This window comes from Triticum dicoccoides, chromosome 1B (assembly GCF_002162155.2).
Source record: "Triticum dicoccoides isolate Atlit2015 ecotype Zavitan chromosome 1B, WEW_v2.0, whole genome shotgun sequence".
Lineage (NCBI taxonomy): Eukaryota > Viridiplantae > Streptophyta > Magnoliopsida > Poales > Poaceae > Triticum > Triticum dicoccoides.
The window spans coordinates 332609508-332625016 of NC_041381.1; the positions used below are offsets into that span (position 1 = coordinate 332609508).

At 43.2% G+C, this 15509-nt stretch overlaps 1 protein-coding gene across 1 annotated transcript in view; it reads left to right on the plus strand.

The window, feature by feature from the left end:
* The window catches only part of LOC119350359 (pollen-specific leucine-rich repeat extensin-like protein 1), a 183980-nt gene extending 170955 nt beyond the window's left edge, over nucleotides 1-13025 (plus strand). The window contains exons 3-7 of the mRNA XM_037618231.1: nucleotides 9239-9801; nucleotides 9907-9952; nucleotides 11571-11671; nucleotides 11930-12067; nucleotides 12605-13025. Of these exons, the coding sequence (XP_037474128.1) occupies nucleotides 9239-9801; nucleotides 9907-9952; nucleotides 11571-11671; nucleotides 11930-11940 (721 nt within the window). The 3' untranslated portion in view covers nucleotides 11941-12067; nucleotides 12605-13025. The remainder of the gene's footprint in view (nucleotides 1-9238; nucleotides 9802-9906; nucleotides 9953-11570; nucleotides 11672-11929; nucleotides 12068-12604) is intronic.
* Nucleotides 13026-15509: the final 2484 nt, after the last annotated feature.

Below are 15509 nucleotides of genomic sequence, written 5' to 3' on the forward strand. Positions count from 1 at the left end.
CGAGCTGCCTGCGGGGCCACCTCGGGGAAACTTGGGGTCTGGTTTTACTCGTAGCTAGTCTCATCCGGTGTTGCCCTGAGAACGAGATATGTGCAGCTCCTATCGGGATTGTCGGCGCATCGGGCGGCTTTGCTGGTCTTGTTTTACCATTGTCGAAATGTCTTGTAAACCGGGATTCCGAGACTGATCGGGTCTTCCTGGGAGAAGGAATATCCTTCGTTGACCGTGAGAGCTTGTGATGGGCTAAGTTGGGACACCCCTGCAGGGTATAAACTTTCGAGAGTCATGCCCGCGGTTATGTGGCAGACGGGAATTTGTTAATATCTGGTTGTAGAGAACTTGACACCAGATTCGAATTAAAACGCATCAACCGTGTGTGTAGCCGTGATGGTCTCTTCTCGGCGGAGTCCGGGAAGTGAACACAGTTTTGGGTTATGTTTGACGTAAGTAGGAGTTCAGGATCACTTCTTGATCATTGCTAGCTTCTCGACCGTTCTGTTTGCTTCTCTTCTCGCACTCATTTGCGTATGTTAGCCACCATATATGCTTAGCCGCTGCTGCAACCTCACCACTTTACCCCTTCCTTTCCCATTAAGCTTTGCTAGTCTTGATACCCATGGTAATGGGATTGCTGAGTCCTCGTGGCTTAGAGATTACTACAACAACAGTTGCATGTACAGGTTATGCGATGATCATGACGCGAGAGCGATGTTTGCTTGTTTTGGAGTTCTTCTTCTGCTTCTTCTTCGATCAGGGGATAGGTTCCAGGTCGGCAGCCTGGGCTAGCAGGGTGGATGTCATTTGAGTTTCTGTTTGTGTTCCATCCGTAGTCGGATGTTGATCTCTTGTATGATGTATTGTTGTATTCGTGTGGCATTCCATGCCTCTTGTATGTATCCCCAACTATTTTGTAATGTTGATGTAATGATATCCACCTTGCAAAAGCGTTTCAATATGCGGTTCTATCCTTGGTGGGACCTTCGAGTCTCTTTAGGATAGTATCACATATTGGGCGTGACAGATACTCCCCACTATGAGTAGCCTTATACACATACAAAAATGGACCGAAGGGAGTACGAAGCTTTCTTAGATTTTGTTTCATGTATGTATCCTGACTCCAAGGTTGCCCCGTTACAACAGTCCATCAAATACAAAGGAAAATTAACATGCATGCTGATGCATCTCAATGATTCACAGATCATAGCCAATATTTACTTCACAACTAAAGAAAAAAGTTGTAAGAGTGTACACAAAAAACTACTAATGGGATCTCTACGACTTAAACCCTAAACCCTAAACATGATTTAATTTCCTGGCTAGGTAGAACCTGTCGAAGGAAAGAAGCTTGGCACCCTGGGATCATACGATGCTTTTGTCCAGTTCCGCTAAAATTGAGCTGAGCATCGCTGTTGGCAAAGATATGGAAGAAGTGTGATTAGAATAATAGTAGTGGCACTAGTTCGTGAGATAAACTCATCACAAATAGAAGCCAATAGAAGTAGATAAAGAGCCACATGGGGATGGAGCTACGCAGGGAGCTGCGATAGTGGAGCAAGACGGCTCCAAAAGGAAGTTGTACCTGGGACGTCGGGGTGTAGCTAGAAGGCCGATGGGAGGCGGCATCAGCCCATACTGCGGGGACCCCCGGTCGGCACGCATCGATAGTGGATTTTCTTCCTCACTGTTGTCGACCGCGTCTATGCAGAACATCGTCTGCTTCCCCTGGCAGCGGGATCAGGCCGGATCTATGTCCAGCAGCATGGCCACCGTCGTTTTATGCTTGTGAAGAAAGCAACCCAAGCAAGCAGGCTTGTAGCTTAGGCTCATGCTAGTGTGTATATATAGTGGAGCGGTTTTCTTTTTCTCTCCACATCAACCTTTTTATATTGCGTACGTGTCATTGAAGACTGAAATGATGGTTGCTTGTCCGACTAACTTACTGTGTGATTTGACTGCTCCTGAGTGGCCCATGCACGTACTCCCCCTACATCTATGACCGTTCCCGAGTCTCACTTGTACTTATCTCTATTTTCTTACATGACACATAGACAGGATGCGCATAGAGAAATTTTGTTACTGTATGTTCTTACATACCTACTCCCTCCTTCAGGTTCACTACTAGTACTTCCTCTATCCTAGTTTATTTCTCCCCTTTGTACTCAATTCACGGGCTTGTTTTCCTCAAGAAATTGTCTTTACCAACGTATTAATATCAGGAATGCATGCATGAACAATGAATGATTAAACCTTGCATGCAACATTTTGACAATGCATTGACTTATGAACATGTGAATGTGAGGGACTATAACCTCGTGCAGGCATGCAATAGTCACACAGACACATGCAAGCAAAAACGCGCGTGATGCCCTAATGCATGCATGTCCGAGCACACGATGGAACATATACAGTCACACTCAAGTGCTCAACCTACACTTGCATGCACACACATACTAAGCCAGGGTGAGCTAGTGACCGTATAAACACCGGAAAATGTATATATTGCCTGCAATGAGTGTATTATGAAGTCCACTAACCGTATTTTTACAAATATACAGTGACATCCAGTGTATTTATCTTTGTTTCAAATTAAGCCATATTAACCGGAAGTATGGAGTAGCATTACTTTGTTGTGTCCCATCAACTTGCAAAACGAGGAGAAGCTTGCACGTGGTGGCTCGCAGGACAAAGGAGAAACTTTTGACTAATGCAAGCTCTCCCTCGCTCAGGCAGTGGATGTGTAACAATTAATTTGGTGTCAGATTGCCAGAAGCATACACTGTACTAGTACCATCATTGTTCAAATTCCCGAAGAGGCGAACAGCCAAGCGCAAAGTTTACTATAGTAGTGCTCCGAGTAGTATTACACTAGTACAGTACTTACTATACATGTGCTACTCTGAAACGCATGGTGGAGCGTCTGCACTCTTATTTTATTATAATCTATGATAAAGCAATCTTCAACACATTTGCTTCTCTTTGAGGGTTCTCGTATGTGATAATGGAAGTTGATTGCATGGAACAATCGCCACAATCCTCACCTAATTCTGGCTCCTATCCTGTTAGAAATAGGAGCGCTCAATAATATTTTATATTTTTTGTTATTCATCATGTAAACAGGTCAGCAAACCTTGTGGCGCATCTTTGTGCGAACCATGCTTGCTGCCCTTTGAATGTGACCAAGAGCTGGCTTGATGAAACACCTCACTTCCTTTTTTGTGGGGTACCTCACTTCCTGGTGACCAGTCTCTTGGTTGATTGTCCTAAGAATGCTTATACTCATTTACCCGCAAAAAAGATTAAGCCATATTAACCAAAAAGGAGGCAGTATGGACTGGCACTACTTTGGTGTGCCCTTGTCAACTCGCAGAACAAGGAGAAGCTTGCAGGACAAGCTGAAGCTTGCTTACGCCCTCTCCGTCTAGTATCTCAAGCGCGGTGGCTCGTAGGACAAGGAGAAGCTTTTGACTAGTGCAACCTACCCTCGCCTAGGCGATGGACATGCAGTACTTCATTCGGTGCAGTAGTATCATCATTGTTCGACTTCTCGAAGAGGAGAAGAGCCAAGCGCAAGGTTTAGTAGTATGAGTAGTATAGTACTACTGGTATATAGGTACTAGGAACCGCATGGTGGAGCGTCTGTACTCTTATTTTACTTTAATCTCTGATAAACTACACATTTATTCGGGAGAAGTGCGGAAAACGGCAACCCAATAGTATTATTAAAAAACATTGAACATGTAATGATGACATCGATCAACCATGCTCGAATATATCTTGGCCTCCATGCAAGACCTAGCCCGTCTGTGTAGTCGCTCACCATCTCTCCCAAGGCACGGCGGGTTGGCCATTTTGCCGTCAATTGAGATTGGTTTGCTGACACTCCGGTCCCACATGTCAGCGATATACCAAGAGGAAGCGCGTTGACCGACAGACCATACGCGGACTTGGTTTTGCACCTATACATACTACTAGTATGAGCGGATTCAAAGAGCGTATTGATGGATGCTTCTTCCGAACAACTTACAGTGGGAAATGTGGGGCTTATGATTTGACTGCTCATTACTCACTATTAGTGCAGCGCAATGACCGGGCTGAGTCTCCCATGCGGTTGTGCACTCTAATTTGGTGCATGGCACATGGACCCACATGTTGAATGGCGTCTAGCAATGCTATACCAAGCTTCCAACATTTGTTTACATAATTGACGTATACAAATAATTTTCCAGCGACATGAAATTGTACAATGCTCTGAAGCTTCCATCTTTTGTTTTGTGCGTCTTGCCAGCTGGAAGGTTGTCTCGTTACAACATCATTCAAATACTAGAAATGAAACTAACATCCATGCTCTTTCGGAAAAAAATAAAAAACTAACTTCCTTGCTCATGCATCTCAATGATTAGCAGATTAGAGCTAATATTTACATCACAACTGAAGACAAAGTTGTGAGAAGGTGTTAAATTAAAATTGATCCATGCTTTCATTGGCAGCAACTTCCCTCCAGCTTTGTCTAAATCAACAAGGCATGTTGGGAAAGAAGTAGCTGCCAGGAGCATGCAACATTCCGACCATTTTCTGCAGTTCCACTAAAATAGAGTTAAGCGTCCCTGTTCCAAAGATATTGAGTAAGTGTGATTACAATGGTAGAGGACTATTGATGAAACAATAAACACACAAATAGAAGCCGGTCACCTTTGCAGTCTCTCTTAAGATTAACTAGTTGGAGAATATTAAGCAAATAGTTGGAGAAGATTAGGATCGGAGTTGGATGAGGAGGATAGAGCAAAACCAATCTCCCTTTGTGCAGTCGCACTGAAATGTAGAGACGTTGTCCGTATGACATTTTAGTAGAACTGCACAAGGCACTCTTAAGAAAAAAGTGATTTGTGCAGTTCACCAAAAGGTCGCAATAGCAACGAGGTGAAATGGATAGCCTTGTTTGTAAAAAAGAGGTAGAAAGTAAACAATTATTGGCCAATAATAGTTGATGACACATACAACGACAAAAAGAAGCATATTCCTTGTCCTAAGGAAAGATAACAGCACGGTTGTTTATCTAAAACAATGTGAGAACAAGATTGCAATATGGAAGTATGTCGGACGAGCTACGTTTTGGGCAAAGAACTAGGGAAGATCCACATGCAAGATTTTCCACATGCAGCGATGTGGGAAGATGGGTAGTGGAGCAAGGCCGGAGGGGAGGAAGTTGTACATGGGGGTCGTCGGGATGTAACTAGGAGGGCGGTGACGGGCAGGATCTGCCCATACTGTGGTAGCGAGCAAGTGGCGAAGGCCCTACCGCGCCGGAGCTTGGTCAGAGAGAACAGTGGGTACCGCAGATCAGGACGTGCTACCTTGACGCCGTGAATGGAGAAACGATGCACATCATCCCTTTTTGTCGGCAGACGGGATGCGGCCGGATTAGTGACCAATAGTGAGAGATAGGGGCCACCGCCGCCTTGTGTGAGATAGTGTGACGAGAGACAAACCCCGGCAGGCAGGCTCCATTGTATATAGTGGAGCGGATTTATTTTTTCTCGATAACAATCATTTTATATTCTGTATGTGCCATTGAGGAATATAACTTTATTCAAAACTAACACGTCAAGTCAAACTTTGTTCCGTGTACGCGTGGTACACGACCCTCCTTCAAGTAAACAACCGCTACACGCGTCAAATTATCATGTGGGCCGCCTTTTCGTATAGAAGTGAGCTCCACTATGTCCCCGCGCAGGTGTGGCCGGGAAAGAGACATGAGTATGTGTGTCATGCGTGCAACTCTTCTCTACGTGCAGGTACCCCATGTATGTGGGTGTGTGTGAGAGAGATGGGTTTTTTACTCAAAAAAGATGGTTTGTGCAAAGCAGAGGCAATGTGTCGATGATATCTCAAACAAAAAAATGTAACATATCCAATGTGCGTGAAACAGAGGCATGGATATGTAATATAGAGAGGGAGCGATCCACGAGAAGTGAGTGGATGGATCATCGGCGTGAGATATCGATAGAATCAAAGAGAGGGGTGAAGTGTGTGGGTGCGCGATCGACAAAGAGTGCCATCGAATTTGTGTTTGCCCACGTCAAAGATATAGGGTGGGTGGCCTACTGGAATCTGAGAGGGGAGAGGTGCATTTTGTATCTGTGGCATGGATACCTACCTATGACATTCGACTATCGGTGTGCGGGGGGGTGGGGGTGGGCAGAGACCTAACTATAGAAAGTAGATCGACTGGTATATGTGTGGATAAGGAGAGAGACCTAGCTATATATTGAGGGAGATCGATTGGCATCCATGCATATGTGTAGCAGAGGAATAAGGTTCGAAGAGAGACAAAGCTAGAGTGTCGGAGGGTTGCTGGTCGAGTTGCTTCTCACAAATGGCGGGAGAGGCCTGCTAGACAAATGGAGGGTACGACTGAAATATCAATAAGAGAGGGAATGTGTGCCTGTCTGTGCATGTGCGTGTGAGATACGGGTCGGGAGGCGTGCAAGGATGATGAGGGGGGCGATATGGCTAGGGGCGATATAGTTGTGGTAAGCAGACGTAACTATATAGGAAGATCAATCATCGTGTGTCGGAGATAGGGAGAGACATAACTAGTGATCACGTACATCGATCGGTGCGTGGGGAAAAGAGTTATAGTCGACCTAGCTATATGTAGGGAGATCGGTAGGTATACATGCATGCATGTGTTAGAAGCAAATAAGGCCTAGAGAGACGGATAGAGCGAGAGGGATGCGACTAGGAGGTGTTGTGAGAGGCCGACTATATCGAGGGGGGGAGTGTGCGAGTGTGAGATCGATGAAAAGAGGGGTGAGAGTGTGCACATGCGTGGAACTGTATTAGATGGAGGAGGGCATGGACGGTGAGAAGAGAAGAGGGAAAGCATGTGTTTGTGGTAGGTTTGCCTGGCTAGAGAGGTATATCGATCGGTGTGTGCCGAAAACAAGGAGCTGGAGGGCCTACACACACTGTGATCAACTTTGCATCTTTTGGCATCAATATTATGAATATGTGTATCACTACAATCAAGATTCAACAAGAATAGACCGTTCACTAAGGGTGCATGACCATAAAAGTGTTACTCATACAAATAGAACAACCATTATTCTTTGACTTAAATGAATAACCGTTTCACATTAAACAAGATCCAGATATAATGTTCATGCTCAACACTGGCACCAAATAACAATTATTGAGGTCTAGAACTAACGCCGAAGGTAGATGTAGAGGCAGCATGCCGACGGCGACCACATCAACATTGGAACCATTTCCGACACGGATCGTCACCTCGCCTGTAGCCAATCTTCGTTTATTCCACAGCTCCTGTTTCGAGTTACAAATATGAGCAATCGAACCAGTATCAAATACCCAGGTGCTACTACGAGCATTAGCAAGGAACACATCAATAACATATATATATATATAGGACAGGGCTATTTTGTTACCGGTAACAGAATATTATTCTGTTACCCTCGGCCCTATAAGGAGGCCGGCACAGAGAAGAGGGTCGGAAAAGCCCTTGTGTATAAAAATAGCTCCATCACCAGCGCACCGCCGCCGGCCGGCTCCCTCCCCAACGCGCCGCCGCCTGGCTCCCTCCCAAGCTCGCCGCTGCTAGGCTCCCTGCCCAGCACGCCACCGCCCCCGGCTCCCTCCCCAGCGCGCCACCGCCAGGATACCTCCCAGCGCGTCGCCGCCCTATTCCTTCCCTAGTGTGCCGCTGTCAGGCTTCCTTCCCAGTGCTCCACCTCCCGTCTTCCTCCCCAGAGCGCTGCTGCGCCCGGATCCCTCCCTAGAAGCCACCGCGGTCTGTTCCTACCGTCGCCGCCCGGACATCGCCAAGCCCAGGCTGTGCCGCAACACCTCCATGAATGCGTGCGGTGCCCCGGCTCGATGCCTTTCGGCCTCCATCACCGCCGCTCCCTGAACTGTTGTCTGCTGCACGAGCAACACAGTGGGCCGTTCGACTTCCTGCCGCTGGCCGTCCTCCCTGCCGCGGGGCACCTCTCCCCCCTGCACCACCCGTGGCGACCTTCAACTACAAGCTTGGGGCAGAGCTCACCCTTCTCCACATCCTTTTCCTCTACTAATTGCAGCCGTTGGCGCCGTGGGTCGCCACGAATCGAGGTCACCGCCCCTTGGCTCTAGCTGCTCTCGTCGCAGATATTTTATGCCAGTAAGGTGTTTGTGTTAATGTCTGAAAAGAGAAGAATTTTTTCCCCCGAATTCTGTTTTGTGTTAGGATGGCTAGTGACATTGGAGAATAAGTGGAGTATAAATCTAATTTTCTTGGAGGTTCATCGTGTCTCTGTCGAGCAGTATATTCTCTAAATTAAGTCTGATGTAATTGGTTAATGAAAACAAAAGAATTGTTCAAATGTGCATTATAGAAAACAATTCATACAAAAAAAGCAGTCAAGTATTGTTGTAAATTACAAAACAGTACTCAGTTTGTTTTACAAAAAAGTTCACCACATAAAAAATGTAACAGTAGTTTAACACAATATCCAGGAGGGTGTGAGTTGGGTATGTTTACAAACGAAAGATATGTGTCGAAAAGTTCACTTCATCTGCAGAGCATTAGATTGTCAAAAAGTAGAATGGTTGAGCTAGTTCAGGTTTTTCAGTCCATCTTTTGTTTGCTATTTGGTTCATCTAATTCCGAATCGTAAGTACAATTCCCTTTATGTTCTGTATCTTCATATAACACAAAACAGGCACCGGAGGATAAGGTGAGAATATATATTAATAAAATGTGTGGTGGCATTGTCCACATTTTGAATTTAAACCACTAGCTTTTTTATACACAAGGGCTTGTCCTGGGAGAGCCCCATATAGGCATGAGCACTACTGCTACAAACTTTAATCCCAGCATTAGAAAAAGTTCAATATTGAAAATCCATTCAGTTCTATGGTTAGTAGACTGGTGGTTCATCTTGCTAAAACTTGCGGTTTAAAGTTTCTCTTTTTGTTACAGCAGTTCAGTGTGTATTTTAAGAAGAAAAACCAACAATGGCGGCTGCACTGGAGCCGCAGGACTACTATTACTGATAGGTTTGTGAACTAATAAACATTGTTTTTATGTTCCTGTGATGTTTCATATTATTGTGAACTGATAGTTGATGCTCTTTGTGGACTGATAGCTGATACTTTTTGTTACTAGTAAAGGAATATTATTTTGTTATCCTCTATCCCTTATAGGTCGTGATCTGTTTCTCCGAACCGGTACGCCGAACAGGAAAGGAAAAAAATCCCTCACACCAAATCTGGATCGGGTCAACCGAACCCCGACTCCGAGCGCCATCATCTACCACCTTCCCCGGCCGCCGCACCTCCGGCCACCATCCCCCGACCGCCGCGCCTCCGCCCGTCTTCCCCGGCCGCCGCGCCCCCGACCATCTTCCCCCGGCCGCTGCGCCTCCGGCTACCCTCCTCGGCCACCGCGCCTCTGGCCTCCTCCCTCCGCCGTGCCGCGCCTCCGTCCACCTCCCTCCGTCGCCGCCGCGCCTCCGGCCACCTTCCCCCAGTCGTCGCGCCTCCGGCCTCCTTCCCTCCACCAGCATCGCTCCTCCGTCCACCTCCCTCCACCGCCACCCCTCGGGCCACCTCCCTCCGCCACCATTCAGCCTCCGGCCACCTCCCTCCGCCGCCATTCAGCCTTCGGCCACCTCCCTCCGCCACCACCCGCCTCGAGCCACTTCCCTCCTGGCTGCACGCCCCGCGAAGAAGACCCGCCGTTCGCCACCTACTGCTGGCCCAGCTCCTGGAGCCACTACATCAGCGCACGCATGTTCAGTTTCGGTTTGAGTTCAACTTCTGTTGTCTGTCCTTTTCTTGCGTATGTTCAGTTCGACATCTAGTGGTTCTTCAGACCAACATAGTGTGCCTTTTCAATTCATCTTGCAGGTGAAAAAAGGAGCTCCCCTTTGAGTTCAAATGGGTTCAAAAAATGGTTTGTTGCATTACAGTTAGTGTTTTTTTGTGTGTTGTTTGTATACTCACAGTTACTTTTTGGGCATCATTCGATCTGGACCATAGTTGCTGCAGGGATCTATTTAGCACATATAATTACAAAAACATAGTTCAAATAATATTCCCCCAAAAGTTCAATATTTAGGGTTCTGCGCGTGTCCTTACATTAGGTAATCTCCATCATGTCCAAATAATGCCTAAAGTGAAGAGATTTTTTTAATTCAACTTTTGAATGCCTTTCAGTTCATCAACTTCTCGGCTGTCCTGAGTTGCAGCAATGCTGCTACTATCAATGGGTTTGCAAGTTGCAACCATTATTGATGCATTTGTATTTCTGATCATTGATGGCTTCACGAGGATGTGCTCAAAAATTGCTACTGTAGGTTGCTCTTTGTTGCATTTGGTACCGTCAATTAAAAATCATTCTTTCTTATGTTTCTGTGTTGTCAAATAAAATCTAATGTACACGTGATGTCCAGTTTCTTCTTTAGGTTCAGTTCAATATCTAAAATCCGTTCAGTTTAATTCTTATGCGTCGTGAAAAATACATATAACATGCTTTGTTGTGTGGGATTTGGGGGGTGCCTAGTCTGGCTAAGAATGCCTTAATTACTGCTTTCTTTGCTCTGTTCAAGTGACAGAAAAAATCAGTTCGAGAATATATATGCAGGAGGTTGGGAGCAAAAAAACTCATAATTTTTCTCAGTTTAATGATTGGAAGCAAAAAAAACTGTAGCTAGTGGTTTCGATGTGTCAAAAGATGAACATTTCTGCTCAAATTAAGTTTGCATCAGAGATATAGCCATTTTCTTAGTGAATTTTCTTTTAGTGAAACTTATTTGATTGCTCAAGAGAAGTGTTATTTACTAGTGAATTTTCTTTTAGTGTAGAAGTTCAATATGTATTTATATCAACAGTCCATAATGAATAGTACAATCTATGTGCTAAAACATAACAGATCAGTACATGCTCTGAAGCTCCTCAGTACAGGTTGGGGAACATTTTTGGAATCACATATATATAGCGATTGCTTCCAAATGAATTTGTCGTTGCTAGTACATTTTTGGTAGCAGATGCTTCCAAGTGAATTGCCGTTACTACTATCTACGATGTTGCTGCCATGTTTTGTTGTTCTTTGAATTTACTATGTAACCACTGCTCATGGTAACATCAAACAACAAATTTTATATGCCTGGCATGTTTGATCTGATTTGACTCCATGACCATACTGCAAAACAAAAAACTACAGTATCCTTGCTAGCTTACAGCTGTAATTTTGATTGCAAAGTAGTTTAATTGCATCGCCATCTCCTGGTGGGGCTCTGCTGCCGGAGCACCCTGGCCGTTCACAGCCACCACTCCAGGCCGTTCAATGCCACCACCCCTGGCCATTCATTGCCAGCAGCACCCTGGATCCCACCCCTCACCCTAGTTGTTTCAATTATCGAGTGAGTTTCAGTCCAACTTGAGCTCCTTGACATGATCATATAATTAACTTCAAAATTATTACATGGTCCATCTATTTTACAGCAAGTCCATGTAGTACTACAAGGGAAGTACAAAAATTACTTCTAGTGAGAGTTCGTTTAAATCTACAGGGTCCAGTCCCATATATCTTTTAACCAGGTTCATGGTGAAGCCCAGGGTGCTCGTCGGCTATCACAAGAAGCAGACCATCGAGAAGGAGCTGGGCGACATGGTGCGGCGGTGTGGCCAGTTCAACCACCTAGCTAATACATTATGATTTTCTCTCTTTTGCCTATGTCTCTTAGTGTTTTACTCCTTCCTCTTTTCATATAGCATATTCTGAACATCAGATGCTTTCAAAAATGTGTCGCGCAAGTTCAAGTATAGCTGCTGCAGGAGTTCAAAAATCTGAACCGTTTAAGCTCAACCCAATTTCAAGAACTGTTTCCTTTATAAATTGTTTGAAGTTTGTGATTTTGGCTCATGGCAGGAGCTCGTTGACGATGAAGGATGTGAAGCTTCACCACCATTCACAACTCCAGTATGGTCCAGTTCGTCATGAGGATCTGGAGCTTCAACTTTTTTAGTTCATCTTTCATATGCTTTTTAGTACATCTACTTCCTCATCGTAAGTCCAATTTCCCTTTTATGTTTCCAGCTTCCCATAGAACAAACATGTGTTTGTGGTTAAGCATGAGAAATGATCATCTGTACCGTCTCTTGGTTTATCAATTTGTAGAGCAAAACATGTACCAAAGTCAAATTCTCAAAAAAGGCTCTGCTTTGCATCTTTCAGTGCTCACTTAGGTTGGCATCAAATTATTTTTTCTTCTGATGCTGTAAATTAGAATTTTGGGTATACCTTTTGGTGCATATTTCTATTTGTATAAAACTTATATGTTACATTTTCTTGAGGGTGCATATTTCTGTCTGTATAAAACTTATATGTTACATTTTCTTGAGAAAAATGGATGCAGCATTCACAACCGTTTTTGATAACTAAGTAGAATGACTAGTACTGAGAGCAAGTATTCTACAAATGTACATAGTATGATTTTATTAATGGATAAGGACATGAAATCATATCTTACTTCAAAGTTTGAGCACGCGACTATTTTGTATCTTTACTGTTTCTAATAGCAAGTTCTGCAATTGATCCGTCCAGATGGAAGAAGGAAATCAGTCCAACAGGCGCATCTAAAGTGACATGTCGTGCACCGCCCACTCGTCCTCAAGCTGCTCGTTGTGTCATGCCGGCTTGCCATCAACCATAGTTGTGGCTCAACCCCCACGGTGCTTCCCCTCTATTGTTGCCCTTACCATGCTCTCCTGCGTATTGGCGGCCTCGACGAGCTGACTATGGTTGCTGCTCCTGCATGCTGCAGTACGCCGCTGAGCTGGTCACCATTTATATTTTTGTTTTAAATTCATTTGTGTTCTTGTTGTCAGGTCGCCTGCAAACTTGTTATCGTTGTTAGTTCATGTGTGTTCTTGTTGTTAGGTCCTGTGCAACTTTGTTATCAGTTCATGTGTATTGTGCTTCTTTTGTCGCTTCATTAGTACATATCCACCTACAGCCCGTTCAATGATATAAGCCACACAAGTTCGGAAAGAAATGGATAAAACAATGGTGGTGGTGAAAAGAATACAGCCCATTCAATGATGTAAGCCATGCAAGTTTGAAAGGATTCACACATCAGTACAAACTCTAGAGGGCATGTATATTATTTGCCCTGGTGGTGAAAAGAATACAGCCCATTCAATGATGTAAGCCATGCAAGTTTGAAAGGATTCACATCAGTACAAACTCTAGAGGGCATGTATATTATTTGCCCCACGGAGATTCAAAATGGTAAAAGTTCAAGATGTAAAATGAGAGAAGTCCAGACCATTGTTGAAGTTGAAAAAAAAGAAACACACAAAACATTTTCTTTGTTTTAAGAAAATGTCATTCGGTTCAACGATATAAACCAGGCAAGTTCGGCGATGGTGATACCACTATTTTGATCAATGAATAAAGGAGGAGATATTTGTCAAAAAAAAGTGTATGTTGCTACTCTTTTGAAAGAAAAAAAGGAGTTCTCGTGAAAACACGCTCAGTACAAAACCATACGGACATCAGTGCAAGTACTCTTTTTGGAACATTTCTAAATTACTCTATGAAAAATACATCAGTACAAACGCACCCACATATCAGTACAAGTACTTTGATTTTTTGACAGGAAAACAACACGACGTGTCTCACCATATTCGAAATTACTCATCAACGATTGCGAATTTATGTAATGTTTTATGTTTTCAAGTGCTCGATAAAAATTTATGTAATGTTTGGTGCTTCTCTTTATGTAATGTTTTATGTTTTCAAGTGCTCGATGAAAATTTACGTTCCTAGTACTTCATGTATTATTGCCTGAGGATTTCATGTGTTACTGCCAGTAAAGTAAACCTATTAATCACTCTCTCAAGTGTGATGAAAAAAATGGGCAATAAATTGATGAAAAATATCATCGAGTTCAAAACACGCCGAGACACGCGACAACCACCCCAGTTCGGGCGTAGTAAGTACCTCAGTACGAGTTAAAAACGATGGTCCATTTGGAATAAAAGAAATGGCGGAAATTCAAATTGTAAAGTTCAAGCAAAAAAAGAAACTCCATGAAAATCCAGCTTAGTAAGTACCTCAGTACAAGTCGTAAAATGAGAGAAGTTCAGAACAACATTGTCAAAAAAATGTTGAGTTAAAAAAAGAAACAAAACAAACACATTTTCTTTTTGAATAAAATATCATTCAGTTCGATGATACAAACCATACAAGTACACGGGCGACGTTACAGTAAACCGTTGAAAACTTACGAGAAAAATATTATCCAAAAAACAGAGCAAAGTCTAATTAGTGAAAACATGCTTATTACAAACCCACGCAAGCATCAGTACAAGTACCCTTTTTCGGAACCATTCAAAATTACTCTAAAAAAAGCTCAGTACAAACATACACATATATAAGTACGACTACTCTGTTTTTCAGACGAGAAAACAGCAGGATCCATCATGCCGTATTCAAAATTACTCTTAAACGGTTGCGAAGTAGAGAAAACGTTCAGCATGACTAAGTTTTGCATTTTCGATACCTATCCAACGGTATATTATTTGCCATATTTTGACAAACTTTTAAAAAAAATCGTGTTCAAAATCAAATTTGACCGTATTCGTATTCGTTTTTAAACCATAAGGAATTAGAAAAACATTTCTATACAAAAACGTTGTGCATTTTCCATAGCTTTCCAACGCCGTATCATTTGCGTCAATCCGACAAACCGTTTGCAAAAAATCATGAAAATACGTTTCGCCCAGAATTTCGCCGTTTTTCAAATTACTATTAAATCATATAGAATTAGAAAAAACAATACATATATGGAAGATGCGGATTTTCACCAGCTTTCCAACGCCATCTTATTTGCTCAACTCCGACAAACCGTTTGATAATTGAGTCCAAAATACGATTCACGTTTTCGGTTTTGAAAAAAACGATTTTTCCAAAACTGCTCTTAAACCATAATGATTTTGCAAAAACGTTCAATATACTTGAAATATGGTTGTCAAGAGCTTTCCAACGATATATTACACGCCACGTTCCGACAAAAAAATTACAAAAAGTTTTTGAACTAAAGAAGACGATCTGTTAAACACAACTGAAAGCATTAGTTCAACCGCTTCAAAAACATCAGTACAACCACCTAAAACCATCAGTTCAAAAAGGGTAATAGAATACGCGTAACAGAATAGCCCAGATGTGTGTGTGTGTGTGTGTGTGTGTCTATATATATATATATATATATATATATATATATATATATATATATATATATATATATATATATATATATATATATATACCTTTGTTCATTTTGCCATCCTTCTTATCCGTCAAGTATTTGAGGCAGTTCCGCTTCTAATGACCATTACCCTTGTAGTAGAAGCACTCAGACTCAGACTCGGGATTTGATGTGCAGAATAAACGGACTGCACTGCACCGGGCGAAAAAAACCCACCGCACCTTAAAACTCTCCCCA